Source organism: Orcinus orca, chromosome 3, assembly GCF_937001465.1.
Source record: "Orcinus orca chromosome 3, mOrcOrc1.1, whole genome shotgun sequence".
NCBI classification, from domain to species: Eukaryota; Metazoa; Chordata; class Mammalia; order Artiodactyla; family Delphinidae; genus Orcinus; species Orcinus orca.
The window spans coordinates 68657890-68685882 of NC_064561.1; the positions used below are offsets into that span (position 1 = coordinate 68657890).

Genomic DNA, 27993 nt, shown 5'->3' on the forward strand with positions numbered 1-27993 from the left:
AGCTCTTCAGAATGCTTCTTTCAGGGAGTTGGCTGATCAGTAGATACCAAACAGACCAAAGGCGTAAGCTAGAGGACTTTTGGAGACCTGGGACACTGTGGAATGGGGGGATCATAGGGGACGATCATGCTCTGAAACAAGATATCAGAAGAAACCATGTCAGTGAGAAGCAACAGTCTTAAATCCCTGCTATGTAACTGGGTGGGTCTGATTTCAAACCTGGTAGGATGAGTGCTTAAGCCAACAGTGGCCTACAGAGCGGGAGGCCTCCCTCACAGCTGCCCATCTGAGGCTGCAGGGTCCTCCTCTTTTATGCTGAGAGTGCCCCCGCCAGGGAGAACACGGACACTGGGCAGCTGGAGAGGGGTCTTAGCCAGGGCGGAGCCACATTTGGTTGAAAGATTGGGAGGTGCAGACATGGAGAGTGTGAGCAAGTTATCCATTAAAATCTTCAGCTTAGACGGGGGAGGGAATCTGGAAAGTGGGAGGGAGAAAGGAGGGAACATTAATTAATTGGCTCCCCTGTCCCTGACCACACATCCAGCAGCCCCGTCTCCTCCTTGGCAAATAGCAGAAAGGGTACCCCTGTACTAAAACCCAGGCCGGCGTGGGGAAACGGGCACAGGGGTGCCGGGGGGGACTGAACTGCAGGTGTGAACTCTGCCCCATGACTCACTGAGAATTCGCAGGGCCAATGCCTGGTATCCCTACCTGGGGCTGGGTCCTCCTCACCCCCCATTTTCCCTTATCCCAGGGGACTGGGGTAGGGGTGGCTCGTTAGCCTTGCCAGCCTTAGCAGCAGTGTTTGGGGGGAGGGGTGGATAATAAGCTCACTCACATACCTGGGGTCCAGCCTCTGTGTGGCCCCGGGCACTGCCCTCCCTCTCTCTGGGCCTCAGGAAATGTGCTCTGCTCTCAGCTCTCACCTTCTCCACAGCAACGGCAGAGCCTCAGCCCTCAGGCCCTGTGTCTCTGAGAATCCTGAGAGGAGGAGAGCTATGGGATTAGGGTGGGAGGAAGGGGGAAAGCTGGCCCCAAAGAAACTGATAACCCCTGAAAGTGCTGTGTTGTTTTGAAGAACGACTTTGGAATTTGATTCTAAGTAACTGGCCTTTTCCATGTGCCCCCTGAAAGTCCGGTCAGGGTTTGATGGAAAGTGTCCTTCTGTTGGAGCTCCCATGTGAACTGGACTCTGTGTCTGCCCACAGTAGGGCAGGGGACAGGCTTTGGTCTTCATGGGGATATGAAGGGGGATTAGCATCACTAGCTGAGCGTTCTGGACACATCTCATTTGAATGGGCGCAAAAAATCCTTGCAAGGTCTTTCTCTTTCATCTTTCCCATCTCCTGCCTTTGGTGAAGATAGCGCCCAGACTTCTAGGATCAACTCCTGTCTTTAGGCTGTCCGGGGTCAGGTCAGAGGTGGTCACGCGCCTGCCTACGTGTACGTGGCTGAGCCACATCTGGCAGTTGTTTTTGGCAGCCTCTGCCTCTGGCCTTGGCCCCTGGATGACCCTGCTGAGCTGGGTACCTGGAGTGGTCCTCCTGGCCCTCTGGGGCTCAGCCTGTGTCTCACACTCTGCTCCGTCTCCCTGGCACCTCAGGGTTCCTTAGGAACAAGAACAGCAAGCAGAGAGTGACTTTGTACTGCCCAGCAGGCTTTCATCCTGAGAGCTCAAAGCAGTTCACACCCCAGGACTTATAGGTCCTCAGCCCAGGTCCCAGACACTCAGCGGTGGGGACGACGGGGCAGAGAGCCCTGGTCTTTCCAGATTGGCCCAGCAGTGGGGCTGGGGGCACACAGTGAGTCACCCACTGTGGAGGAATCAAGTGGCCAGTAAGTCTGGGATAGAAGTAAAATTGGACCGAGGGCTTCAGGCTGCAAACAAAGGGGATAGTTTCCTTTAAAAGAGTATGAGCTGGTGGGGCTTCCCTGGTGGCGCAGTGGTTAAGAATCCGCCTGCCAATGCAGGGGACACGGGTTCGATCCCTGGTCCGGGAAGATCCCACATGCCGCGGAGCAAGTAAGCCCGTGTGCCACAACTACTGAGCCTGCGCTCTAGAGCCCGCAAGCCACAACTACTGAGCCCACGTGCCACAACTATTGAAGCCCGCATGCCTAGAGCCCGTGCTCTGCAACAAGAGAAGCCACCGCAGTGAGAAACTCGCGCACCGGAAAGAAGATTAACTCCCACTCTCTGCGACTAGAGAAAGCCCACATGAAGCGACTAAGACCCAACGCAACCAAGAAATAAATAAATAAATTTATAAAAGAAAAAAAGAGTATGAGCTGGGCCCTTCCTTCCCTCAGGCCCTCTGGCCCCTGTGGGTTCTATGAGCCGCTGGAGGAAGAAGCAGCAGCTTCTTGGGAAGCAGAAGCCCTTGGACTCGGATATTGACGAGAATGCCTAAGTGATCCCCACTTCTGCCCTCTGCCCTTGGTGCTGGGAGCTTCAGGGCCAAGCCCTGACCTTAGGGTGGTGCCAGAGTGAGGAGTGTATGGAGGAAAAGGCGCTAGCCCAGCACCGGCAGGCCCTAGCCCTGGCCTCGGGTGGGCTTCCCAGCGTGGCTACCCATGCCTGGTTGTCAGCCCCACTCCCCCTTCTAAGTCTCCTCTGCATTCGAGCACACAAGGCTGGCCTGACGAACAGTTGGCATAGGGAAGAGAAGGGTTATTTTTAAATACTGGCAGAGCGCTGCCAAAACTTCAGACCTGGGGTCCGTCAGAACCGTGTGCCCACTGTGTTTCCCCACTACGCCTGAGCCTGTAGCACACCGTTTATAACTTAGCAGGGGACAGTGCAGCGTATGCTCTCTGTCTTCCTCCAGCCCAGCCCTGGCCTAGCCATCCATCCATTCACCAAGACTTCCAGGTTGTGGCCACGTGGGAACTATACACACTGCATGTGCTCTCATTCACTATAGTGTATTCAGTTCTGCAAACATTCATCGAGCTCCTCCTATGCAAATAAATCGCAGCTCCTGCCCTCAAGAAGCTCAGACAGATCCTTACAAAATGCCTGTGATTGCAGCCAAGTGTAAAGTCAGAGATCTGTATGTGATGAGGTATATGATGAGGAAAGGAATGATTTGTTCTCCTGGGAGGGTGTAGAGGAGGCTTCTCAGAGGGGTGGCATTTGAGCTGAGCCCGGATGGTGAGTAGGAATTCACCAGAGTGAGAAAGCACCTTCCAAGAGGTAGGAACGTTCCATACCCAACCTGCTTGGGGCTGGGGGGTGGGAGAGGAGCAGGGAGAAAGGAGGCAGCTATCGTTTACTGAGCACTTACTACATGTCAGTCCTGGTTCTATAAAGTAGAGATACTATTTTATCATCCCCACTTTACAGATAAGAAAACTGAGGCAGGGAGAGAGTCCACGACTGGCCTGTGATCCAGCATGACTTAATGGCAGCATGGGATCTTAGGCTCAGGTCTGCCCCCTCCACCCTGCCTCTCCATGCACATTCCACCTGGCTCCAGGCTCTTCCACAGTCCGTGCCCCTCAAGACAAACCAGTGAAGGGCATAGGATGCTCTGTTGGTCCACTTGTTGGAGCAGGTCCTTCCCATCCCACAACTGGTCAGATATTTACTTCCTGGGCTCTTGGGCAGGGTTTAAGGGTACAGAGATGGGCAGGTTGTGTCCCTGCCCTCACAAGGAGCTTGCAGTGTGACTGTGGCAGTAAGGTGTGAATAGGAACTGTGGAGCACTGACAGAGGGGCAGCCCAAGGCCCTGAGGCTGTACCGACAGGCAGGAGGAGCTCCTGGGAAGCCTGAAGTTATTATGGTCAGTAGTCTAAGCAGAAACCAAGCTCAGGATCCAGAGTCCAGTGAGATCTAGCACCAGTCTGGGTAGTTTTCTGGTCCTATGGAACCCCTTGTGCAAAAGGTGAACGTTTCAACCAGTGGGAACCTGGTTTAAAGCATAAACTTGGAACTTGCTAGTAATGCAAATTCTTGGGCCCCACCCCTGACCTTCTAATCAGAAACCATGGGGATGGGGGCCAGCAGTTTTAGCAAGCCCTCTGGTTGACTGTGATGCGTGCTGAAGCACGAGAACCACTGGTTAAGCTGTGGCCCAGCCTCCCAGGGCAGAGCCCTGCAGAGGGCATGCCAGTCCCACGGCACCTGTGCCAGGCATCACGCTTGGGGGCTGTCAGGGGAATGGGGTCGCCACCTTGTGGGCTGAGAGAGATGGGGACAGACCTAGAGCTGCTAGGTAGAGCCTGGCAAAGGCTGACACAGAGTGGCAAGAAGAGAGACTCATTCCCATCAGAGGAATCTGGGCAGGGTTTCTGGAGGAGATGGGGTTGAGGTAGACCTTGGCGAAAGGAAGCACTGTGCTGGAGAGATCTAAAGAGGCTTGGCATTCCAGCTGAGGAAACCACGTGAGCAAAAGGGGGCAACAGAGGGTGTTTGGGAAATAAAGTGCAATTCCAAAGATACGCTGCTGAACATGGTGTGTAGGAGGGAGAGATCAACAGGGCCAAACAGGTTTTCTGAGTGTCAGGCTGGTGAGTTTAGACTTCTCTGAAACAGCACGGAGTGAAGTGTTCTGAGCAGGAGGCTGACCTGGTCTCCCAGAGCCGCTCTTGAGGCATCGTCAGCCACCACCAGTTTGTGGCAGGATGGGCAAGGGGAGGACACGGCCAGGGGTCCTTCGACAGTCCCAGCCGATTAGTCAGGATGTGTGTATGGTGATGGGTGGGTACAGGGGGGCGTGAGCTCTGCCTCGGGATAGCTCACCAGCTGGCAGCACTTTAGAAGGATTCTGGAGGTTTGGGCCTGGCCAAAGGTCGGCGACTTCTAGCCCAGTCAGGCAAGGCTGGATCTGAGCTCATGGGCCAGTCCCTTCACTGTACAGATGGGCAAACTGAGGCCCAGAGAAGTTCACACACCACAAGGTAAAGGGTTTGGCAGCTACCGGGCAAGAAAGAGAGCAACAGCTTCCTGAGACACTGCCCCCTCCCACCGACCACTGAACCTCGGGTGTCAGTTCCCCGAGTGCACTGTGGTCTCCTGCCCTGGTCCTTTGAACCCTTTGCCTGGAACACTGTCTCCCTCCTCTTGCCCAACTCCTGTCACCCTTCAGGCCCAGCACAGGCTTTGTTCCCTCCTCAGAGCCCTCCCTGGCCCTCAGGGTGAGGAGGGAGGCTGAGGTGTATGGTCTGTGCCCTCGCATCACCCAGCACCTCCCCATCACAGTACCGACCCCACTGTGTGGGCAATACCCCGCTCAGCTGGAATCCCCACCAGGGAGACCATGTCACGTGACCCTCAGTACCCAACATGTCCTGAGTGCCCGGTACATGCTTGAGCGAATGAATGACGGAGGCCGTTATCAAGCTCTTTCACCCCTGTACACAGACACCTGTGGCCGGTTCTCCTATTTGTTTTTGTTTTCTTGTTTTTGTTTTTTGCGGTATGCGGGCCTCTCACTGTGTGGCCTCTCCCGTCGCGGAGCACAGGCTCCGGACGCGCAGGCTCAGCGACCATGGCTCACGGGCCCAGCTGCTCCGCGGCATGTGGGATCTTCCCAGACCGGGGCACGAACCCGTGTCCCCTGCATCGGCAGGCAGACTCTCAACCACTGCGCCACCAGGGAAGCCCTCGTTCTCCTATTTGAAGAAGAGCAGTCTCATGGGAAGAGGCTGCCTTGGCTGAGCTTCCTGCCCACGGCCGGGGGCCCCTCAGCTGTCGAGCAGCCCAGTGGGCTGAGCAAGGGTAGTTCTTCAGGGAGGCCCCAATTGCACCATCTGCTCTGCTATCCTGGGGCAGATGCCTGTTTTGGCTGAGGGGGAAGGAAAGGACTGAGATGCGGAGGAGTGTTGGGTGGGAAAGGGCCCTGGGATTAGCCGTCAAGGGACCCCACCCTCCCCTGAATGCTCGCAGCAGTCTTGACCTGGGCCACTGTGAGGCACCCATCAGTCACAGCCCAGCTTAGATCACTAATTTATTTGTTCAGCCAGTGATCAGTGAGTGCCTGCTCAGTGCCAGACACCAGGAGTATGGCTGTGCTCCCACACATCCCCTCCCTGAGGGTCCCACAGTCTAGAAAGATAAGAACCCACTTTGCTGTGAGGTAGAAAGCCCAAAGTAGGGCAGGTGAAATGCTCAGGGAGCCTGTGCAAGGCAGAGGTTGCTCCTGGCTCGGTGGATTAGAGAAGGCCATGCCATCTGAGGTGATCTCGAGGGATTTAGATGAATAAGAAGGGCCAGTTGTTGAGCTGTCTCTCTGTTCCAGGCACTGTGCTAAGTTCCTGACATACATTATCCCCATCTAATTCTCACCACAATCTTAAGAGGCGGGTGAGATTGTTCCTGTTTTACAGACAAGGGACTAAAGGCTCAGAGAGGTTAAGTAACTTGTCTAGTTATACAAGACACTGGGCAGAGCCAGAATGCAAGCCGAGACTGGTCTGACCCCCAGCCTGTGTGTCTGACACTCTCAACTGTGCTTCTGTGGGGAAAGACATGGCGGCGGAGCATATGAGCAGAGGGCACGGAGGCAGGCAGCATACAGAACAGGCACACTTGGGGATCAGCCTGTGATTTGGTTTGCCTGGAATATAGAATTCCTGAAGGGAACCAGTAGGGGAAAAGGCAGAGAGTTGTGTTTGGGAAGGGGCCATTCACTGACCAAGCAAGCGTCCCCTGAGGACCCTGGCTGCCAGCCAAGGAAGGCCCGTAGCCTTCCTTCTACAGACATCATGGAGCCAAAGGAGGGTTTCTGAATGTCGGAGAGGCACACAGAGGTGAATCTTCCCAGAGTGGTACTCTGGGCTGGGGGACCAATATAGCCTAAACCAGGGCCTGGCAGACGATGGAGGCTTAGGAGGGTGAGGCTTGGTGGAAGGTGATTGGTCTCCACCTTTGGGGAGAGACACAGAGTTGTCACAGATGACAAGGTGACTGAAAGCGGGAACTCAGGAGAAAGAGCAGTCTTGGGAGAGAAGATGGAGAAACTGGTTTTCCCCCGTGCTGTTCGTGAGCTACTGACTGCAGATCCAGACAGTGATTTGTTTTAGGGTGAGTTCTTTCCAGCCCCCTGTCTCACTAGCCTGGACCACAAAGACCACAACTCAGCCCTCCCAGACTCCAGAGTGCTTAGGCCAGGACTCTCCAAGGATAACTTGTAGGGAGGGTGGCCAGGCCTCTAGCAACGTGGGGGACCCCAGAACCCACTGAGGTATCTGCATTTGGTGAGCACGTAGGCCTGTATCCTTACCTGTATCAGGCCTGCTAAGACTTTTTCCCCTGAAACCCAACATTTCTTTGAATTCTTGTATTTTTATTTTATCTTAAAAATCCACAGGAACTTGCAAGTGTACTCCACCGTAGATCTGTTTGTTTTAATACAAAGGTGCTGCTTTTCCTTACTAATGAGCTTGGCAAACCCTTCAGAAAGAGGCCCTGAGGTCATCCTGTGGCTTTGCATGCATCCCAGGTTGAGAAGCCAGTCTTGTCTGGTGTATAAGGTGCCTCCCCTTTTCCCACCCCCACTTCATTTTCCACTGACCTAGAGCTTCAGGAACAACTTTCTCCAGCCAGGCTGATGAGGTGGGAAGTGCAGACCTGTCCCAAAGGGGAAAGGGACTCTGGGATTCCCCTCCTCAGCTCTCTTTCTCTCTGGGTTCCTTGAACAAGGGGTAGTCTAGTCCATCAGCAGCAGGCCTTCTCCAGAGGGTTCTCCGAGGCCAGGGCCCATCCTTGCCCAGTGAGGAGCTTAAACAGAGTTGGGCAAATGGTAATGGCCTTGCAGGACTGTTATCTCTGTTGTCCCTACCTCTACCTCCAGCAGCCAAAGAGATGATAATCTCTTCCATCCCTCCATAGAGAGCTTTCTCCTGCCCCATTCCTCTAAAATAGGCAGAGTGTGGTTTATAGATGAGTCATCTGAGGCGCAGAAAGGCTAAACTACTTACTTAAGGGCGGACAGTTGGAAAATTGGGAGACCAGGACAAAGACCTGAACTACTGTGTCCTCGGTTACCGCTCTTTCCTCTGCTATGCACGGCTTCCTCTGTGCCAACTCTAGGTGTCTGAGGTCTGTGCCCCGAGCACTGGTAAGAACCAGAGAGCCGTATGCCACCCCAGCAACTGGTGCCTCTGCTCTGTGAACCTGTGTAGTCTCCCCAGACATAGGTGACATCCCCCACAGTCCCCCATCTCTGCTGCTCATGTCCCCATGTCTCAGCCCTGAACCTAGGTGAGGAACTGTGGCGTAGACCGGCCTGACTCCCAGGGCTGGGCATCTCTGTCTTGGGAGGGTCCCGAGGCGGCAGTGTTTCTGTCAGGCCCCCGGGCTCCTGGCAGAGGGGACTGGGGGAAGGGAGGGGCATAGTGTTGGCCCTGGTGGTCAAGACAGGCCTGTTCTTGCCCTGCCCTCGCACTGTAGGGTTGGGTGTCGGTGGATGGGTGCTTCTGGATGGGCAGGCGAGGCTTTAAGGCAGGAACCATCTCAGTTGTTCTTGGAGCTGCCAAGCTTTGTGTCCTCCTCCTTCCTCCCTTCCCCTCTCTTCACCCATGCCCCTGGACCAGCGTCTGCTCTCTCTAGCTCCCATCCCCAGCCAGCCCTGGCCCCTCTTCTCTACCTTGTAGCTGAGGTGTCAGGCACCTGGCCTGTTGAGCTAAGAGCCCATTAGGTCTGGGCTGGCTTTCACTCCACTCCCAGCCTCAGTGGAGCCCATGGCAGCGGCCACGTTGTCTTGCTTAGCACCATATCCCTGATGGCTGGTAGGTGGCTGGTACATCACAGGGACTGAGGTGGATATTTGTTAGATGGTGTGAGAGGCAGGCAAGGCAAGCCCAGGCACCAGGCTGGGCCTGGTTGGCTGAGGAAAGGTGGCTCAGGGAAAGCCAAGAGGCCCAGCAGGGACACACTCCCTTTGGGAGGCCTGGCCTGTGGGTATCAAATGGCTTTTCTGCAGGCTCCTGGGAGGATACCTGAGGGCCGGTTTCAGAGTAGGCCCTCTGTGCTCACTTAAACCAGCTGTGTTTTTAGTTGTTGTTGTTTCTTCTTTCCTTCTCATTTGAACTTGGAGTCTGTAATTAACCTCCCAGAGGTCGCGGTCACTTCTGGGTGGGGGAGGGGTGGGGAGGGGGCTGGCCCACAGCCCATCAGCAGCAGGACAGTGGGAGACTTTGATGCCAGGCAGGCTGGCCGCATTGTCTCCAGGTGTTGCCCTGCAAAGGGGACTGCTCAGCCTTAGTCATGAGGTGGGGACCATTAACCCTTTTAGGAGTCCGCTGCCCCTGCGCCCTGGTTGTCGGGAGGGAGGCCGGGCCTGGTCCGCCTGGCTGGGCTGCCTGGCCCTGTCCCAGGCATCTGTCTTGCTCTCAGATCTCTGCAGGCTCCGCACCCACCGCCCACTGCCGAGAGGAATGAGGTCAAGTTGCTGGCAGCAGCGGTACTGCCTGGCCTCGGGGCTGGGATGTGGGAAAGGAGCAGCCCTGATTGTTCTTACTGTTGTTGTTCTCTTCAGTGAGGTGCTTTCTGGGGATTCCCTGCCACACAGATGCGGGCCAGGTGCCCCAGCTTGGCATCGGGTGATGAGAAAGCAGAAGCCCCCAGATTAACCATGGCCCGACTCGTGGCAACTGAGATGTGTCTTAAGGTTTTACGGGATCCCTTATCAAGGGAGATCTTTTTGCGGAGACCTGGGTCATCCCTGAGAGACTTTCCTCTTGTTGTTAGAAAGCTGCCAAAAGAGCTGTCCCCACACGCCCACACCCCTACCCCAGAGAGCTTAGGTGGGCCCTAAGCAGCAGGACTGGGACGGGAATGGGACAAAGTGACCTCTCAAGGAGGATGGGAGCTCAGTAGACAGGGCTTGGTCTGAGGAGACACTAGAGGTGGTGAAGGGCGGGCTGAACAACACCCTAGGGCCACCTAGGCCGTCAACTTGCTGTCTGCCCCAGCACCCGGGGGTGGGGAGCAGCAGCCCCGGGGAAGCAGGGAATTGGGAATCTCCACCCCCTTCTTTTGAACACAGATCTTCCTCTTGCTTCTACCTGATGCCTCTCGTCTGTCCGCTCTCCTGTGTGCTGGGCCTTTAGGGTGCCCTCTCTGTGTGGGGAAATAAGCACAGACCCTCAGGGCTGTGAGCCCTCCCTTTGGCTGCAAAGCTGAATTTATAGAGAAGTTTATGGCGATATTGTTAACATTAGCAGAACGTTGGAGACAACTGAACAAGTTCCTCTGAACAACAGAATATTATGCAGCCTTTAAAATGATTTAGATCTGTATTTCTAGATTTGGGGAAATGTCTTCATAATATGTTAACCAAGAAAAGTAGGCTATAAAACGTTTTCAAGAGAAGAGTCTTGCAGGAAGTATTTGAAAATGTTGACAGTGGTTTTCTCTCTGGTGGTAATTGAATGGATTTAAATGTGCTTTTCTTTTTCCTTACTTGCTGTGCAATTTTTTTTTAATAAAGTTATTTATTTATTTATTTTATCTTTGGCTGAGTTGGGTCTTCGTTGCTGCGCGCAGGTTTTCTCTAGTTGTGGCAAGCGGGGGCGTGTGGGCTTCTCATTGCGGTGGCTTCTCTTGTTGCTGAGCACGGGCTCTAGACGCGCGGGCTTCAGTAGTCGTGGTGCGCGGGCTCAGTAGTTGTGGCTCACGGGCTCTAGGGCACAGGCTCAGTAGTTGTGGCCCACAGGCTTAGTTGCTCCACGGTTTGTGAGATCTTCCCGGACCAGGGCTCGAAGCCGTGTCCCCTGCATTGGCAGGCGGATTCTTAACAACTGCGCCACCAGGGAAGCCCACATTGTGCAATTTTTCTACAACAAGAATGTATTTCTTATGTAACAAAACAATAACAGAGAGGAACAAGCTAAGCTCCTTGGTGGGTAGGAGTGGTTGCTTCATACGGGGCTAGGTCATTTCTGTCTGGGACAGCACAGGACATGGCACATAGTAGCACTTAGTAAACACAGGTTTGACTGACTAGGGGCTGAGAGCCTACCCACTGGGTTGCTTCAGCTCTTGTCCTGACAGATCCCATCCACCCCAGGAAGACTGTGTCTCTGCTTGGTTCAGCTCTGACCCCAAGACACTCTAGGGACACGGTACAGTGGTCTCCATACCTCACACTAGCATTGCATTCTGGGCCCTGGGCTATAAAAGTGACCCAGACAATACCGGACCTGGCTCAGAGATGGTGCCCAGGCTGGGGCTAGAGCTGGCCCACTCATGTCTGAGGCCTGGTAAGCTCTATCTTCAGCTCCTCAAAGTCTGCTGTGTCAGCAGCCTCTTAGCCTTGTCCCAGGTGTTCCCAGGGTCTGGTACTGAATCCAGTGGGATGCAGTGGGAGAAGCAATGGTGGCTCAGGATAAGAACGAGCTTAAAATGCAGAAAGTAAAGTAAGATCAAGTCATTCCCCGACTTATAAGCCTCTGATACCTCCCATCACATCTACAAAACTCCAGGGCCATCTTGCTCAGGTTGTCCACGCTCCTCACTGCAGAAAGCCTGACAGGGCTCCAGGCCCAGGAGTGAGGGTACAGAGGTCCTCTGGGCAGTGTTCCCAGTGCCACCTGCAGGGTGTTCTTCCTGGGCTGCCGCTCCTCTCTCCAAGGGACTTGCTTGAAGTAAAAAATTCAGCCTGTTCGCAGGGTCCCATTCCTTTCAAAACACACATCCTTGGCTTTCAAAGAGCCGTGAACTAAGGTATCTGTGAACAGGGACCAGGACTGGATACTGCTAGAGCAGGAGACATAGGCTTTCAGTATCTCAGATGATGCTCGTGAGGAACTGTTAAGAGACAGAAAAGAAGACTCTTCGTAAAGAACACAGCATGATTGAAATGTATGGTGGTTTTTATTGCCATCCTTTAGCCCAGTGCTGTCTAACAGGAATATAATGCGATCCACACATGTAATTTAAAGTTTTCTAGTAAGCACATAAAAAGTGGCGGGGGGAGGCAAAACAAACCCAGACTTTTCGTCCTAGCTCACACAGCCTCATGTCAGTCACCTGGGCCTACTTCTCCAGGCTCCCCTGCCTTCCAGAATCTTCTAGCCACCTGGGCCTCTTTTATCCCTTGAACTCACCAAGCTCATTCACCCCTCAAGGCCTTTATCCAGGAGCTTATTACTGCCTCATATTTCCTGAGATTGTTTGCTATTATCTACTCTCCTCACTCTAATGCAGGCTCCCAAGAGCAGGAAATGTATCTGCCTTGTTCACCACTGTACACGCAGGGCCCGGAACAGTGCCTGGTATATAGTAGGGTGAATGAATGGGGAAAAAGTGAACTGGATGGGGTTGTTCTGAAGTGAGTGGACTGTCACTCGGGTCAGGTCACACAAGGTTCTCACTAGATGGGGTGGCTCCTTGTCATCTGAAATGCTGTCCTGGGTTTCCCATTGGTGGCAGGGAACGACCTTGAAGCCCCCAGTTCCTCGGGCCCTCTGAACTGGGGTCGTGTCTGCTGTTTCTGGGTCAGTCTCTGTGTAACCATTACCACCACCATTAAGCAGTGGCCTCGGGCTCAGGGCACAGGGCGCCAGGACTTGTCAGGAAGCACCACCTCCTCCCACCAGGTATTCCACCACCCCCACCCTGGCTCATTGGGAGGAAGGGGGCCTGGGTTGGGGAGGGTGGGGTCAGGGGTCTCCCTAACCTCAGAACTTCAGGGAAGGTCAACACTCTCCAAGCAGGGGAAGGAGGCACCTTAGAACTTGAGAAGAGCTCTCTGTGTCCCCAGTTCACGAGGAGGGGGAGGAGCCTGGTTGCAGGTCACCAGGTGACCAAGAGGTTAGATCACTGTGTGTCAACCCAACATTGGAGCAAAGCCGCCTGTGAAGATGTGTTCAGCTTGCAGCCAGCTGTCAAGCTCTACGCTTACAATATGTGCTCTTGCCTAGAGTATGTTACATATTTATTATATATTTTTAAAACCCACATACCTGGACCCATCCTCACAGGTCCTGCTTCAGAATGTCCAGAACAATGTCCCTGCCACTGACACACTTTTTAAAGCTTCCCATATGGTTCTCATTAGCGTCTAGGGTTGATAACTATTGATAAGGAGTGACGGGCCCCGAGAGCAAGCAGACGGAGGACAGTGGGGTGTAGGTAAGGGAGAAGGATGCTGAGGCAGGGCTTCAATCACACTAGAATAATGAAGTTCCAGAAAGTCCCACAGATTGATAGGTTGATACACATAAAACCTCCGAGTGTCAAAAAACAAAAAACCCAAAACAATAAACCAGCATTTAAAAATGTAAGAAGCAGGTAATTGGGGAAAAACATTGTAGCAAAAGGTGAATAGCCTTACTATTTATAAAGAACTCTTACAGATCAGTAAGAAGATGAGCACCCAGTAGAAAAACAAGAGTACAGACAAGAACAGGCAATTCAAAAAGAAGAAATACAATGAGCCAATACACTTATGAAAAGCGGTCAGCCTCACCAGGTATCAAATAAGTGCAAATGAAAACAACAGAGGCATTATCTTTTGCCTAGCTAATTGGCAGAGATTAAATACATGATAATACCTCATGTTGGTGAAGGTGTGGAAAAAACAGGCACCATCGTTCACTGGTGGGAGTGCAAATTGGTGCAACCTTTCCAGAACGCAGTTTGGCAACGTGTAAAGCTGAGGAAAATTGCACACCTTTCTGGTGCAGCAATTCCACTTTTAGGAAGATTGCCTTAGGAAATAATTGTGGATAATAATAACAGTAATAGCTAACCTTTATTAAATGCTCTGTGTGTGCCAGAGCTCTACATCCCTTATCTCATATAATCCTCAGTCATCATCCCTTGAGGTAGGAGCTGTTTTTATCACCTGTGTTTTACAGATGAGGAAGCTGAGGCACAGAAGGATTAAGGCGATAGCCTGAGGACATAGAACTAACAAATAGCAAAGCGTGGGTTTGAATACAGGCAGTCTGAGTCAGGAGCCTCGCTGCCCTTGCAGGAGTATACACTGGATCTGTGCAAAGGTTGATGTGCACTGGATATATACACTGGATGAAGCTGCAAGGGTGTTCCTCTGGGCTTGTCTGTGATGGGGTGTGGTGAGGCAGGGGAGAATGTATGCTGAATGCTCCACAGTAGGAATTGGTTACATAAGTTCTGATTCACCCATTCAGGAATATTATGCAACCCTAAAGATGGTGCTATAGGGAAAAAATGTGTGTGTAAATACTAGGGGTTTTTGTTTATGCTTAAAAGGTCTCTGAAAGGATGTAAAAGGAACTGATAAAATTGATTGCCTTCTAGAAAGGCAACTGTGTGGCCTTGGTCAGAAGTTAGAGGGAGATCTGTTTTTTAAGCCATATATACCCCTTTTCACTTCTTGAATTTTGAATCATGTGAATATATTCTCTATTAAAATATTTATATATCTATAAATATATACACACATAAGTTGTTATGTTATAGAACTTATTCCAGATAATAGCATTTCAAGGAAATAAAGTCAAGGGTTTCCCAACAAAGCTCCAAGACCCTTACTTGGGGAATCATACTGAAGTCAATGAAGATACTTCTTTAATGTTTAACCACATGTTTCCCAAACTGATTTGCTCGTGGAACCGTTTTCTTAAGTAGTATCTATTATCCTCTTTCTGGATATGCCTGTCCTATAGAAGTCAGTTTGCAAAATGTTATTAATAGTTAATGCCAAGGTGAAAGGCTTACAGTGTTTCATTACATGAAAGAAACATGTTACTGGCACTGATCCCACTTTGTTTAAAAATAGATGTGTAGGTGCATGTGTGTGTGTGTGTGTGTGTGTATGTGTGTTTTAAATACTGGTAAGTACTAGGATAATGGATGATTTTATTTTCTTTTATCCATTTGTATTTTCGAATTTTCTAAAATGAACAAAATCATTTCACAAGCACCATTTTTTTGAATCTATGTACTATATTTTTTAAGGCTTTGGGAGCACTTTCTCTCCATGCTCCCTCTACCCCTGTACCCCACGCTCATCTACTCCCTACTAAAAGCAGCAGCCCAGGGTTAGGTTCAGTGAGGGGCCCCTGTAGCCAGGCCCTCTCACCTGTCTTTATCCAGAGCCAGCTTGAGCTGTGACTCTGAACTGGTGGGGGAAGGACCAATGGCCTAGACAGGGTCAGTCAGTCCCCAGACAACTCTCTGGCCCCAGCAGACCCTCCCCTCAACCAGTTTCTCTGTTCCTCAAAGAGGGCCATTGAGGCCTCAAAAGCAGACACCGGCCTGCTACAAGCCTGACACCCTGCACATCCAGATACCTGGGCTCTGCGGCTGCCTGGCTGCGTGACCTTGGCCAAGTTTCTTAACCTGAGTCTCATCTTCACCCTTTATGTTAGCATGACACTTGCCTTACAGAGCTCGGTGACCAAATGAGAGCACACACAAAGGCACTGGGTATCCTTTACAGGGCTGTCCCAGTGGAAATTATCACACACCCCAGCAGGGAGCATGGACTTTCCATCACTGTCCTAAGAACAGAGTACTTTTTCCTTTTCTTTTTTTAGGTTGTTAGAGGGAGAGGGGCAAGGAGATGAAACATGGGAGACCAGGGCAGGTGGAAATAGAATGGTGTTCAAGAAAAATGGGAGAAACCTCTTAGCTTGGCATTTGCAGCCCTGCAGCCCTGTGCCCACCAGTGTAGCCCCAGGCCCCATCCCCCACACAGCCACACCACTTCACCCATTCAGGGCAGCTCACCTTGCTGACCACGTGCGATTCTGATAAACCACAGCCTGGGCCACCTCCCTCCCTTCTAGCTCCCCCATCCTTTAGCTCTCAGCTGAGTTAGCTCCTCCCCCAGTCTAGGTTGGGGACACGCCTCTGGGCTTCAGCACCCCCAGGCCTCCATAAACCACGCTGTGATGTCAATGCCAGGTTCCAGCTCCTCTGCTAGACTGAACTTCCTGAGGGCAGGAGCTGTGTCTGTCATTTTGGTCCACTTGTGTCCTCTGGGCCCAGCATAGGCCTGGGGGTCTGGGACAGGAATTAGATCATGAGCACTGAAGTCAAGGAGACCTGGGTTTGAATTCCAGTTCCAGCCCCTTGGGGAAGTGACTTCACCACTCTGAGCCTCAGTTTTCCCCATCTGTAAATGGGTTTAATCATTGCAATGAACTCACGGGGTGATTATCATCAGCTAATGTGTATCAAGCTCTGAGTACCATTCCAGGCATGAAGGAAAACTCTCCACAGGCGGTACCCACACTGACATCAACGCAGACCCTCTGTGAAGGCTTGTTGATTTGAACTAGGAAATGACACCAGGAGGGGTGGCTCCCCAGGCTCACCCTCTTCCCCACCCTCCAAGGACAGTGGCCCTTCCTCTGCTGTGCGTGCTTGGCGCTGCCCCACCACCAACACGCTCACCTCCTGCCTTGTATCCCCACAGCCACCCGGCCCAAGCTGAAGAAGATGAAGAGTCAGACGGGACAGGTGGGTGAGAAGCAATCACTGAAGTGTGAGGCAGCAGCTGGTAACCCCCAGCCCTCCTACCGCTGGTTCAAGGATGGCAAGGAGCTCAACCGCAGCCGCGACATTCGCATCAAGTACGGCAATGGCAGGTGAGCGACATCCCTCCCTCCATCCACCCGGCCACCCCTGATCCTTCCTCAGAAGGAGGGGCCTGAGCCGGGAAGAGCCCAGGGTTGTTCCCCCAGATCCACCTGTGGAACCAGTTCCAGTCCCCCCTCTTTTGTGGCGCCCAGTTTCTCCTGGCAGCTCCAGCCCCTCTGGTGATGCTGCCCCAGCGTCTTGCAGACGACGGTACCTGCTTAATTAATATCCCTGGATGGTTGAAGGCAATTTGATTGTCCAAATCAGCTCTAACTGTGGAGTCCCATCTTGGGCATAAAACTTCTCAAAGGACCTGCCACAGGGTCCGAAAGCCCACCATTGGGCAGTTTTTGGTGAAGGACCCTGACTCTAGATTGGGTCTGGGAGGGCACGTGTGATGACGGGCTGGTTCCTCAGCTCAGCAAGCTGGCACTGGGCAGACAGCCAGGTGAGGGAAAGGCACATGGCTTTGACTGGTGTCGAAGGAGTCTGTATCTCAGACAGTTCCCCCGTGACATGGAAATTGACTTTAGTCTTTGAGTCAGTGCTCCAGGGAAGAGAATCTGAAGCTCTAGGGTCTCTGGGCTGTGGAAGGTGGCCTCTCTTCCATCTTGGATTGGCCAGACGGGGCTCCAGGCACCAGAGAAGCCAGAAGTCCAAGGGCAGCCCCTCACCTCTCTCCTGAGGGGCTGTGAGAAGGCAGGACAAGCCTGACCTCTGTTCTGCGGGCCCTGAGGGCCCTGTGGACTTCCCTCTCTGGCTGAGGCACGCCCCCGCCTTTCCTGCCCCTCCAGAGGAGCTATCATTTCCTCCTCACCCCTGCAAAATGCAAATGAAGATGATTTTAGAGGACCCTCCAACCTGTCCGACAACAGAAAGTGATGGAAAAAGGGTCTGGGCTCAGGCTGATCCTGGTTTGCCAGGTGACCCCGGATGTACACATCCTGCCCTCAGGCCTTAGTCTCCGAAACCTGTGAAAGAGGAGGTGGGGGTCAGGGGTCTGGGCAGGGCTTCCAGTTTTCTGACTCTCTCTCTGTGAACAGGGAGCAAAGACAGGACTGGTCACCCTGGAAAGTGGTCCAGGCAGAAAACAGAAAGTAATTTAAGAGGATTTGGTGCAGATCAAAGGTTTATGGCTAAAAGAACACTGCTTCCTCAGGGAACTTGGGAGGGGGGTCTGGGGTGTCACCAGTCTACAGGATGCCCATCAAGCTCACCTTCTGAGGCCACCTCACCCCTTCCCCGCCAAGCCTGGCTCTGAGCTGGAGAGAGGAGTGGACAGGCTTCTACAGTTTGGGGGGCCCCGTCTCCCCTTCCCCCTACTTCACTGAGACAGCAGAAGTCAGGAGACGGGGTGCTCCTTGCCGGCCGCATTACTCTCAAACAGTCCACAACATGGCCCATCCTCATCCCCATTCCTGATCCGCACGTGGCCCTCACACTCACCCACATCCTCCTGCACACACAGAGCCCTTGTGCCACCAACAAACTCCTTTCTTTGGTGACTTCAGCCTCTCTCTCTCTCCCCCACAACAAACCACTAACATCGCCTCTCTTCTAAAAGCTTTCCCTCCACGTTGCCGCCTCCCGTTCCTCCTCCGGCTGTTGCCCCACCTTGCTCCTTCCCTCGATCACCACGTGGAGGGAGTTTCGCACCCACTGACTCTACAGCTCATCCTCCACTCCTCTTTGCTCTGCAGAAATCTGCCCTGTGAATACAACCCCAATTCTCTGCAGCTGTGGCTCTCGACAGACCCTGTGACCTCAGAGTTTCCCGGCCGCCAGGCCTCTCAGCAGCCTTTGGCATGGGTGCCACCTGCTTCCTTGCCCCTGTGGTCCTCCTGCTGGTCCTCTTGTGCCTCTGAGCACCCTGTCTCAGGCGTCACGAATGCTGGGACTTTGCTGTGTTCGGGGCTTCACTCTTCTCCCCTCTCCACCGGTAGGTGATTTCACCCTCTTATATTTGATGACCCCCAAGCCTCCATCTCTAGTTTGATGGCCTTTCTTTATCCAGACCCATGCTGCCAGGTAAACACTTAGTTACCACCCCGGAGATACCCCACAGATCTCTCTTTTTTTTTTTTTTTTTGCGGCATTTATTCCCAGGCCATAAGTTTTTGTTTCTTCAGTTTCTTCTGGATATCCTTTTCTTCTGTGCAACCTCCTCTTCCGGTTTAGGAACAATCTGTTCTTTTCCAGTAAGAATCATCTCAATGTGGCAGGGAGAGCTCATGTATGGGTTGATCCGACCATGAGTTCTGTAAGTCCTGCGCCGCATCTTGGGGACTTTGTTCACCTGGATGTGCTCAATGACCAGAGAATCTATATCTAAGCCCTTAAGTTCAGCATTACTCTCTGCATTTTTGAGCAGGTGCAGTAAAAATTCAGCACTCTTTTTGGGCCACCGACCCTGCTTCCAGCCCCCCTGTTTGGCCTGGGCACACCTACCAGCTCCACCATTGTAATGATGGAATGGCACAGGTTATTTCTGTAAAGTGACATCCTTCAGATACTTGGTGGCTTTTCGGATATGCATACCCTTAATGACCTGGGCAGTTTCACGAGTGTTCTTAAAGTGAACGCGAAGACTTGAATCTCTATGATTTGCATGATTTTTGAGGGGTTTTCTGGGTCAGTAGTGAATTTTTAGAAGTCACCTCAGGCTGCTTACCGGAAAAGCTCCACAGACATCTCTAACCCAGAATGGCCCAGTCTAGCCTCTCCGCCTTGCCCCTTGTGCTCTCGTCTCAGCTGTGGCAGACCCAGACTGCCCCGCTGGCCGGCACCTGCCCCCATGCCATCCCCTCCGGATGGATACCCTGCCTCTGGAAGGAGGCACCCTTCTCCCTGCTCACTTCTGCCCTCCCTGACTTTAGCCTCTTTTCCCCCACGGTCTCACTCTTGACCACACCCCGCCTTTTCTGGGCCACAGGCCCCTTTGTGAATTCATTTCTGTGCTGAGCAACAGTTGTGTGCCAGGCACTCTGTCAGAGGCTGGGTTTGCACCAAGGATCGGAGCAGACACGGTCCCCACCTTCACGGAGCTTCTAGTCTAGCTTCTAGTGGGGAATCTGGTAAAGACCTTGACCCTTGCTTCAGAAAACATGCTCTTTATACACCTGGTTTTGCTTGCAATTCGAGGGGTCCACAGAGTCACTGACCCCTGTGACTCTGACAGGGGATGATCTTTCTAACAGGGCACATATCTGATCATTCATTCATTTGCTTGACAGATCTCGAGAGCCTGCAGTATGCCAGGACAGCCTAGGTCTTGGGGCCCTTCTGACGCTCCCCTTCCTGGCCTGTAACTCACTGCCTTGCTGTTCCCCTACACCTCGGTGCTCCTGACCCCTGGCCTTGGGCCCAGACTGTTCTCTGTGCTGGCAGTGCCCGCCCCCCTCCTCTCACCTTGTCCTCTGCAAAATTCTCCAAGGCCCGGCTTAAATGTCACATCCTCTGGGTCACCCTCCTGAGCCCTCCAGCAAGCTCTCACCGTCTCCTCCCACAGTGCCTTAGACACGGCTTCATAGCATGGTTGGGGGGCTGTCTCTCCCAGCATGAGTGCCTCCAAGACCACCACCCAGACACACCCTCTCTCCTGTGTGGCCTGGCAGAGGAGGTCTACTTCCGGTGTGAATTGATGAGGATCTCACAGGACTAGCTCTCCTCTCCCGGGTGCAGGGTGCCCCTAGGACTGGGCAGGACACCCTCTGGGCTGGCCTTTGAACAAGTTACTGTCCTGGTCAAGCCTCAGTGTCATCAGACAAATGGGTCACCCAGTCTGGAAACGGCCTGGTCGTATCATCTGGGTCTCCTCCTGGGTACTAAGGACCCCTGAGAGCCTGAAGTGTGCCTCTGCTCCCTTCCTGTCAGGACCTTGTCCCATCTGCTGCATTTCTGAAACTGCCTTGCTCCACCCGTCATGCCCCTGGGCTCCCTGCAGTGAGGCGATGGGTTGGAGGAGGGGCCATGATGGAGAACTTCTGATTCCCATGTTGTGACTCAGAGAGCTGCCACCTCTAGACACATACTTCACCTGGCATGGGGGCTAGGGGTTAGGGGCGGGAGTCTCCTTTCTGGCAAAATCTTCTCTTTCCTTCTGCCCGCGCTGCAGCTTGCACTCTGGCCCTCCCAGCGCTCCGTTCTGCCCAGGCCACACTCTGTCTTGACGTCACTCTTGGTCTACGGAGACCCATTCCCGGTGGGTGCCGCCTGTCTCTGGGACTGCCCCGCTGAGGCGTCTCACCCAAGGCTTCCTGTGCCAGGAGAAAACCGTCCCCCTCCCCAGCCCTGGGCATGGAGCCCACCCGTGCAGAGCCGAGTGTTCCCTTATTTATGAGGGGCAGACTGGAACTGGCCCCTCAGGCAGGCAGCAGGAGATGGGCACTGAGGAACATGCGGACGGGTGGAGGAAGCAGCCACCCAGATCCCTAGTCCCTGCCAGCAGAAAACTGGCTGAGGAAGGAGGGGAGGGGTGTCCATCACAGGGGCAGACCTAGGTCAGCCTAGCAAGCGGGCACTAGGCCTGCCAGAAGGTGGGAGGGAGTCCTGAGTCCTTGGGGCTTCGGACTGGAGCTAGGAGTGAGGAGAAGAGAAACGTAGTTGCCCGCACTCTTTAGGGGCCTGAGAGCCCCACAGAGCCCTACCCTTCAGCACTGACCCCAGAGCCTCTTGTGCAAGGCTGGGGCCACCTTCCTGGAACTGGGGAGATCATCACACACCTGGTAACCCAAGATGTCTGCAGCCAGCAAACCTAGGGGTCATTGTTTATGTCCCCTTGCCTCTTTCTGGCACCTTAAAGGGGAGGGGCTCTCCCCGCACCCCCACCTTTCCACACATCTCACACCCCTTCGTGCGGGAAGCCCTTCCTTCTGGTTTTAGCTTTATTCCTCCAGGTAACTGTGAGCCTAGCTCCACCTTGTCCTGCTGCACGTCATGTCGTGTAAGGGAAGCTCCTGTGAATTCAGCTGTGGGTGGGTGACAAGGAGCTTCTGAGTCTGTGTCCCCTATACCTTCTTGACCCGGAGACCCTCAGGTGATCCCCTCCTCTGCTCATCTAATGTCAGGGAAGAGCTGGTGGTCAGGAAGCAGAAGCCTGGTTCGGGACAGCTGAGATCTGCGGCATCTAATTAGGCTGGAGCCAGGAAGGAAATGCTGTCTTAGCCAGAGGGGCCTCCAGGGCTCTGTTTAATGAAGAGAACAAACTTGAATTGACAGAAGAGGGTTGTAGGCAGACACCAGGCCAAGGAGACAGAGAATGGCGTGAGCCGGGAGGGGTGGCACGGAGTCAGGCAGCTGTCACTGTAACGTCGGCAAGGACATCACCACGGCAACAGGGCCTTTTTGACAAGACAAGCTCATGGAGGCTGGTTTGGGGGATCTTGGAATGAGGAGGTCTGGGAAGAACCCAGCATCAGAGGCTGAGGTGGAGCTCAGGAGACAGGTAGATCCCCAAAGCACAGCCCGGGGAGGGATGTGGGTCATTTTGCCATCTCCTCCATCCCTGGTGCAGCCTCTCTTCTCACCATCCACACCTTCCCCCATCAGCTTCATGGCTCTGTCTTTCCATCCCTGGGCCCAGGGCAGGACAGCTCGGCTACCCTACCTCCCATGCCACCACTCCTCCAACCCACTGCGCATATTCTGGGAATCTGATTTTTTAACTTGGGACTAAAAGAGGAGGAGGTTACATCATGTTAAGAAATTTTCATGCTACTTTTTGTTTCCCCCGGGGACCAGGCTGGGGTCCCGGGGTTTAAACCGGAGCTCAGACTGGCCCTAAAGAGCACTGGGGCAGGGGGAGGGATGGGAGGTGTGAACAGATCCTACGGAGCCCAGGCACCGCGGGCAAGTGCAGGGAAGCCCACGGAAGGAAGGAGAGGTTTGGCAGCGTCTTCAGAAAGAAGAGGGGAAGCAGGGCCAGGTGCCCTGGAGTCACCCACAGCACTGAAGTCTCTGCCCAGGCCTCGCCCCACAACTCGTGGCATGCAGGGCTGGGTGCAAAGCCCTCCACAGAGGGGTCAGCCTCAGCATCAGGAGACAGCCCACGAGCTGCTTGGGGCCCAAGTCCTCACCAATTCCAGCTCCTTACCCACCTCTGCCTTTGCCTTGCCGGGTACCCTTGGACAAGTCCGGAAGCCCCTCTGGGACTCAGTTTTCCCATCTGTCCTGTCCTGTCCTCCTCCAGATTAGCCACGAGGGTCAAGTCAGGCCTTGAGGATAGGATCTTTTTGTTCCCTGAGGTATCCAAGCTCCCAGCACACAGAAGGCGCTCGGTGAACATTTGTTGAATGAATGAAGCGAAACCCCTTGAGGAGGCCACAGAGTGCCCCTTAGTGGCAGGGCCGACACAAAGGCAGGAGAGAGCTACAGGTTTGGACTGGGAGGCTGGGCACAGTTGCCATGGGAACCTGTTAGATTGGTGGCCCTGCCGGGTATCTGGAAATAGGCCTGGCTTATCTAGAGTGACGGGCTACCGCTTCTAAGGGAAGGCTGAGGTAGCTGTGAGCCAGCAGCTGCTCTACTGGAAGGCGGTGGGGGGAGACACAGCGGGCCTGAGAGAAGGGCACTAAAGGAAAAGGAGGAAGGTGGCCATGCGACTTCCGAAGGACTCCACTTTCCTCCCCTAGAAAAATGGTTACAGAGAAGGCCCAGCCCTGGAAAAGTGAATGTGACGATTCATGGACTTAGAATCCCAATGTTGTCCTGGGTGCCCAGGTCTCCCTCCAGCCCTGGGGACTCTGCACTCCACCTGGACCCCAGCAATGGCTGGTCCGAGGGAATCTACTTCCCGTCCACACGGTGTAGACGCTGTGGCTGTGCAGGGAGAGGTGACCTCTGGGTGACTGCTGGGGAGCCACGGCCAACCTAAGGCCTGGCTCACGCCTCTTCGCCTCTTATCCCCTCCCTAACCAGAAAGAACTCACGACTACAGTTCAACAAGGTGAAGGTGGAGGACGCTGGGGAGTACGTCTGCGAGGCTGAGAACATCCTGGGGAAGGACACCGTCAGGGGCCGGCTCTTCGTCAACAGCGGTAGGTGGTCCCCCAACTAAGGGAGGGGTCCTAGAGGGGTTCTGTGGGGGTGGGCCAGTTGCCCCCCAGCCCTAGGGAGGCCCGCACATGATCCATCTTGCACTTGACTCCTCTCCCTCCTGCCACTGCCGTATCAAGCCCCAAGATCTGAGCCGATTCAGAGAAATGCAGTCGAAGCATAAATGTTTAGCTTTGTTATCTGGACCTGGAAGAGCCGCCAGCTCTCGTTTTAAATACCCTGAAAACTAAATATTTTGAAATCAAGAGGTGGGGGTGGGGGGAAGGATATTTTTAGAAGGCAATTATGGGAGGCTGGGCTGCCTGAAGCGGGGCTCCAGGGAGAGGCAGACCCAGGGTGCGCGCAAGCTGCCTGCCCGCTGCTTTGCTTGGCGCCCGCGTGCAGGCAGCCTGCTCCACGGGGCCACGGGTGGGAGGCTTGGGTGCCCCGGGCCCCTGGGGGCAGCCTCAGTTCAGGGATGGCAGGACCCTCTCCCACAGGTCATCCCCTCCCTGGGAAACGTGCAAGGTCAGGAGCCCACGGCACCCTTCGCTCCCCCCCTCCGCAGAGGCAGCTCCGGCTTCGGCATGGAGGCGGCCTCCCTGCTGGGCTGTCCTCTGGTTATTGCCCTTGACTGGAAAGTTATCAAGGCTGCCTGTCCTCAGGTCGCGCCCCCTCCACTCTAGCCTGAGTCCTCAGAACCCCACAGCTCTCGTTCCTCCTCCTGACACCCAGCCTCCACGTACTACTTGGCTACCTGGTTGTTGGGTTCACTTCCAGTCCTGCATCTCCCTTCATCCCGTGTTTCCACCAGACAGCCCTCCAGTACCCCCTACACCCAGCGCAGTCTAACGAGAACCCTGCCCTGTGACCCTCAGAGGAGAGCCTGGCTCAGACCCGGTCTGCCGTGTTGTAAGGGACCTCCCTTGTCTTCCCAGCCTCTCAGCTCCTCGATCTCCCTTACCACTGGATCTACCAGGTCTGAGTCTGCGAGTCCTGGTCCGTCTTCTTTCTGGATCTTTCACTCACGTCTGTCCTTTTCATTCTAGCCCCACCTTAGGGGCAATCCTGGCCCAGGTTTCATCCCTGCTGAACCTGGACCAGAGCAGCAGCCTCAAGATGCTTTCGCCCTGTCACTCCCCGACCCATGGAGCCAAAGAACAAGGACTCGGTCCCACACCCCAGCTCTCACAAATCCGACCCAAATGGCCTTTCCGACCCTAACTGTAGTCGGCCTCTCCTTCCCATTTTTATTCTTCCTCCTGTGCCATCTCTCCCAGGCAGCTATCCTCCTGACCAGTCCAGCCCACCGCAGCAGCACGCCCAGTGCAGGCCCCACTCCTGGGCCACTCCTCGGCCCTCTGTGGTCTTGTGTATCTCTCTCCAGTTCTATCAGATCATTCTTCAGCTCTCATCCTGTTGCTGAACTTTCTTTGCGGGTGTGGCCTTCTGGGTGGACTGTCCCGGGGTGGCTGTACCAAGTCCTGGGATATCGGGCCGGGCCTGGCTTTGCCCAGAGGGCAGGCAGGTGTGACCTGGGGTGTCACAGGATCGTGGAAGCCCTGGAGAGGCTTCTGGGTCTGCCCCTTACCTGGGGGCTTAGAAAGGCTAGCTGTTTAATCACAGGTGCACCCATGTGTCCTGTCAACTCAAGCCTTCAGCGAGGCCTAACTCAGCAAGACGCTGTTCTGAGCGCTGAGGGGTCACAGTCTTGGCTCCCAAAGTCCCCTCAAACGGCAGGAAGCTAAAACCTGAACTCAAAGCGTCTGCCTGTTCTAACACACTGAAGAGGAAAGACAGGCAACTTAACAACGGGAGAGGGGGCATCCCAGGCAGGCGGGAGGGGAGCCTTACAGGATGAAGAGATACTTGATCTGGGCCTTGAAAGATGAGCAGAGATTTTCTCCAAGAGCAAGGGAGAGAAGCAGTTGCAGTAGCTGGCAGCAGGCAGAACATCTCTGCAGCATCAGCTCCCTCCCGGCCCATTTTCTCTTCAGAGATCCAATAAACTCACTCACACCAAGACACTAATGGCTGATAGAGGCTTCCTGGGTTTATCCTTCCCAGGTGTTTTCTTTAAATCCCCCCAGCCCTTGGCAACCAGAATCTCCTTTCTGCCGCTGTGGATTTACCTATCCTGGACATTTCATATAAATAGAACCACAGAATATGTGGCCTTTCGAGACTGGTTTCTTCAACTTAAAATAATGTTTTCAAGGTTCCTCCATGTTGTAGTAGTGTCAGTACTTCTTTCCTTTTCGTGGCTGAATAATAATTCCATTGCCTGGGTCTACCACATTGTTTATATATTCATCAGCTGAGGTTGTTGCATCATTCTAGTTGTTTCCACATTTGGACTATTATGAAAAATGCTGCTGTAACATTTGTGTCCAAGTTTTTGTGTGGACATACGTTTTCAGTTCTCTTGGGTATACACCTAGGAGTTGAATTGCTGGGTCATATAGTAACTATGTTTAATTTTTTGAAGAATGACCAGCTGTGTTTCAAAATGGCTGCGCCATTTTACATTCTCACCAGCAAAGTATGGAGGGCTCCCATTTCTCCACATCTTCACCACCCCTTGTTATTATCCATCTTTTTTTTTTTTTTTTTAAATACAGCCACCTGAGGGCGTGTGAAGTGCTATCTCATGGTGGTTTTGATTTTCATTTCCCTAATGACCTTCCAGGAGTATTTGCCTTTAGTAAGAGACAATGCTTTAACCTACAGAAAAGATATCATCATCGGCCGAGGAGACCAGACTAGACCCTGGGATGGTAGAAGAAGGTACCTTTCTCTCAAGAATCAGATGTCCATTTGCTCATTAGAAATATTTGTAAATATTCGTTAAGCACCTATGACATGTCAAGCGCTGTGCTCGACACTGGGGTTCGTTCACCAGTGAAGCAGACAGACATGGCCTCTGCCCAAAGGGAGCTTACATTCTAGTGGAGGAGCTAAGCTTTGGACAGCTAGTAATTGCATAACTAGTCCTTTAATTGTTAGAATAAGCACTACAAGGAGAAGTTACAAAGCTAAGGGAAGGAATGAAGGAGGAGCCTGAGCAGCCTCTCTGAGACACTGATATTTTGAAAGTCCTGGATAAGAAGGCTCGTGGCCTCTTAGAGGAGCTGGACTAAACCAGTGGAGTCTGAATATGCTGCCAGACAGGGACAGGACATGAAGTGGGAGAGGTGGTTAGGCCCAGATTAGACTTGGGGAGGGGGAGAGGGACTTTATTATGAGTATGAATGGAAGCCATTGGAGGGTTTTGATAATGGAAGCGATTGATCAATTTACATATTTTAAAGACCCCTTTGGTGGCAGCTGCGAAGCAAAAAGGTTAGAGATGAAGGCAGGAGTGAGGGCAGAAAGACCAGTGAGGAGGCGATTGTGGCCATCCAGGAAGGAGACCACAGAGGCGGTATTGAGACATGGACAGAGCCTCAGGGGGAGGTAGGAAGGCAGCCCTCGGTGATGGACGGCTAGGGGGACAGAGAAGGACCAGAAATCAAAGATGCCCTCTAGGCCTTTGGTTTGTGCTGTCCAGTCATTGAGATGATCAAGGCTAGAGGAACAAGTGGCTGGGGCAGATGAGTGGGAGCTGAGTTTGGGGTGGATCGGCGCCATCCCCGCGGTGGTATCCAGGGAGCGGCCAAATTCTTCCACTCAGAGGTCATCTGTCATCTCCACATCCCCAAACACGGGAGAACACAGTGAAGAAATACGAATAGGCTGATGAGGCAGCGTGACACATTGCCTTAGGAGCCCACGTGTGCTGCAATAGCACGAATGCACCTCTTTAGTGTGGAAAGCTTCTGGCGTGAGCCTTCACCACCAGCAGAGTTGGCTGCCGTGAGCTGGGAGGGCGCTGCCGTCACAGGGGTGGCCTCAAGGTACTTCTTTTTTGAGGTGGAAAGGCCTATGGTCACTTCCCTCCACACCTTCTACAACCGGCTCCCCCATTGCCCTCCCTTTTTACCTTTCTGGGGCCCCAGCCTAGTCCCCGTGATGACATGGTTCTGGCAGCCCTAGGCCATGGATCCCAAGATGGGGCCCTGTCTTCCCTCAGGAGTCGTCCTCTGCCTCCCAGGGCCTCAGTGAGCACAGATGTACATGTAGACAGGCCCAAGTGTGCAGCTGTGGTCCTGCCACCATCCTCGCTCCTGCCCGCTGCTCATGCAGCCCATCGTTGGGCAGCTTCCTCCACCCCTGGCTGCAGAGGGCATCAAGCTGCCCTGAGATTTCTCTGGCTTGGCCAAGGCCCATGAGAGGACTCGGGCCCGTGGTCCACGTCGTGTTTGCATTCGTCTTCCCGTCAAGCCTTGGTGCTGACGTGTTCTTCTACGAGGGACCAGGTGCCTGGTGAGAATGCTCAGCCAGATGTTAGGAGCCCTGAGGCCTTGTTACAACACACACTGGACTCTGGAAGGCCCTT

The 27993-nt window shown here is 53.6% G+C and overlaps 1 protein-coding gene and 1 pseudogene across 3 annotated transcripts in view; one reads left to right on the top strand and one right to left on the bottom strand.

Annotated features, from left to right (window-relative positions):
* Positions 1 to 27993, top strand: part of NRG2 (neuregulin 2) — a 178911-nt gene that overhangs the window by 125229 nt on the left and 25689 nt on the right. For all 3 annotated transcript variants that reach the window (XM_004280290.4, XM_004280292.4, XM_004280291.3), the window contains exons 2-3: positions 16360 to 16531; positions 23439 to 23557. In XM_004280290.4, the coding sequence (XP_004280338.1) occupies positions 16360 to 16531; positions 23439 to 23557 (291 nt within the window). The remainder of the gene's footprint in view (positions 1 to 16359; positions 16532 to 23438; positions 23558 to 27993) is intronic.
* On the bottom strand, positions 18620 to 19271 carry LOC105748550 (60S ribosomal protein L17-like; annotated as a pseudogene).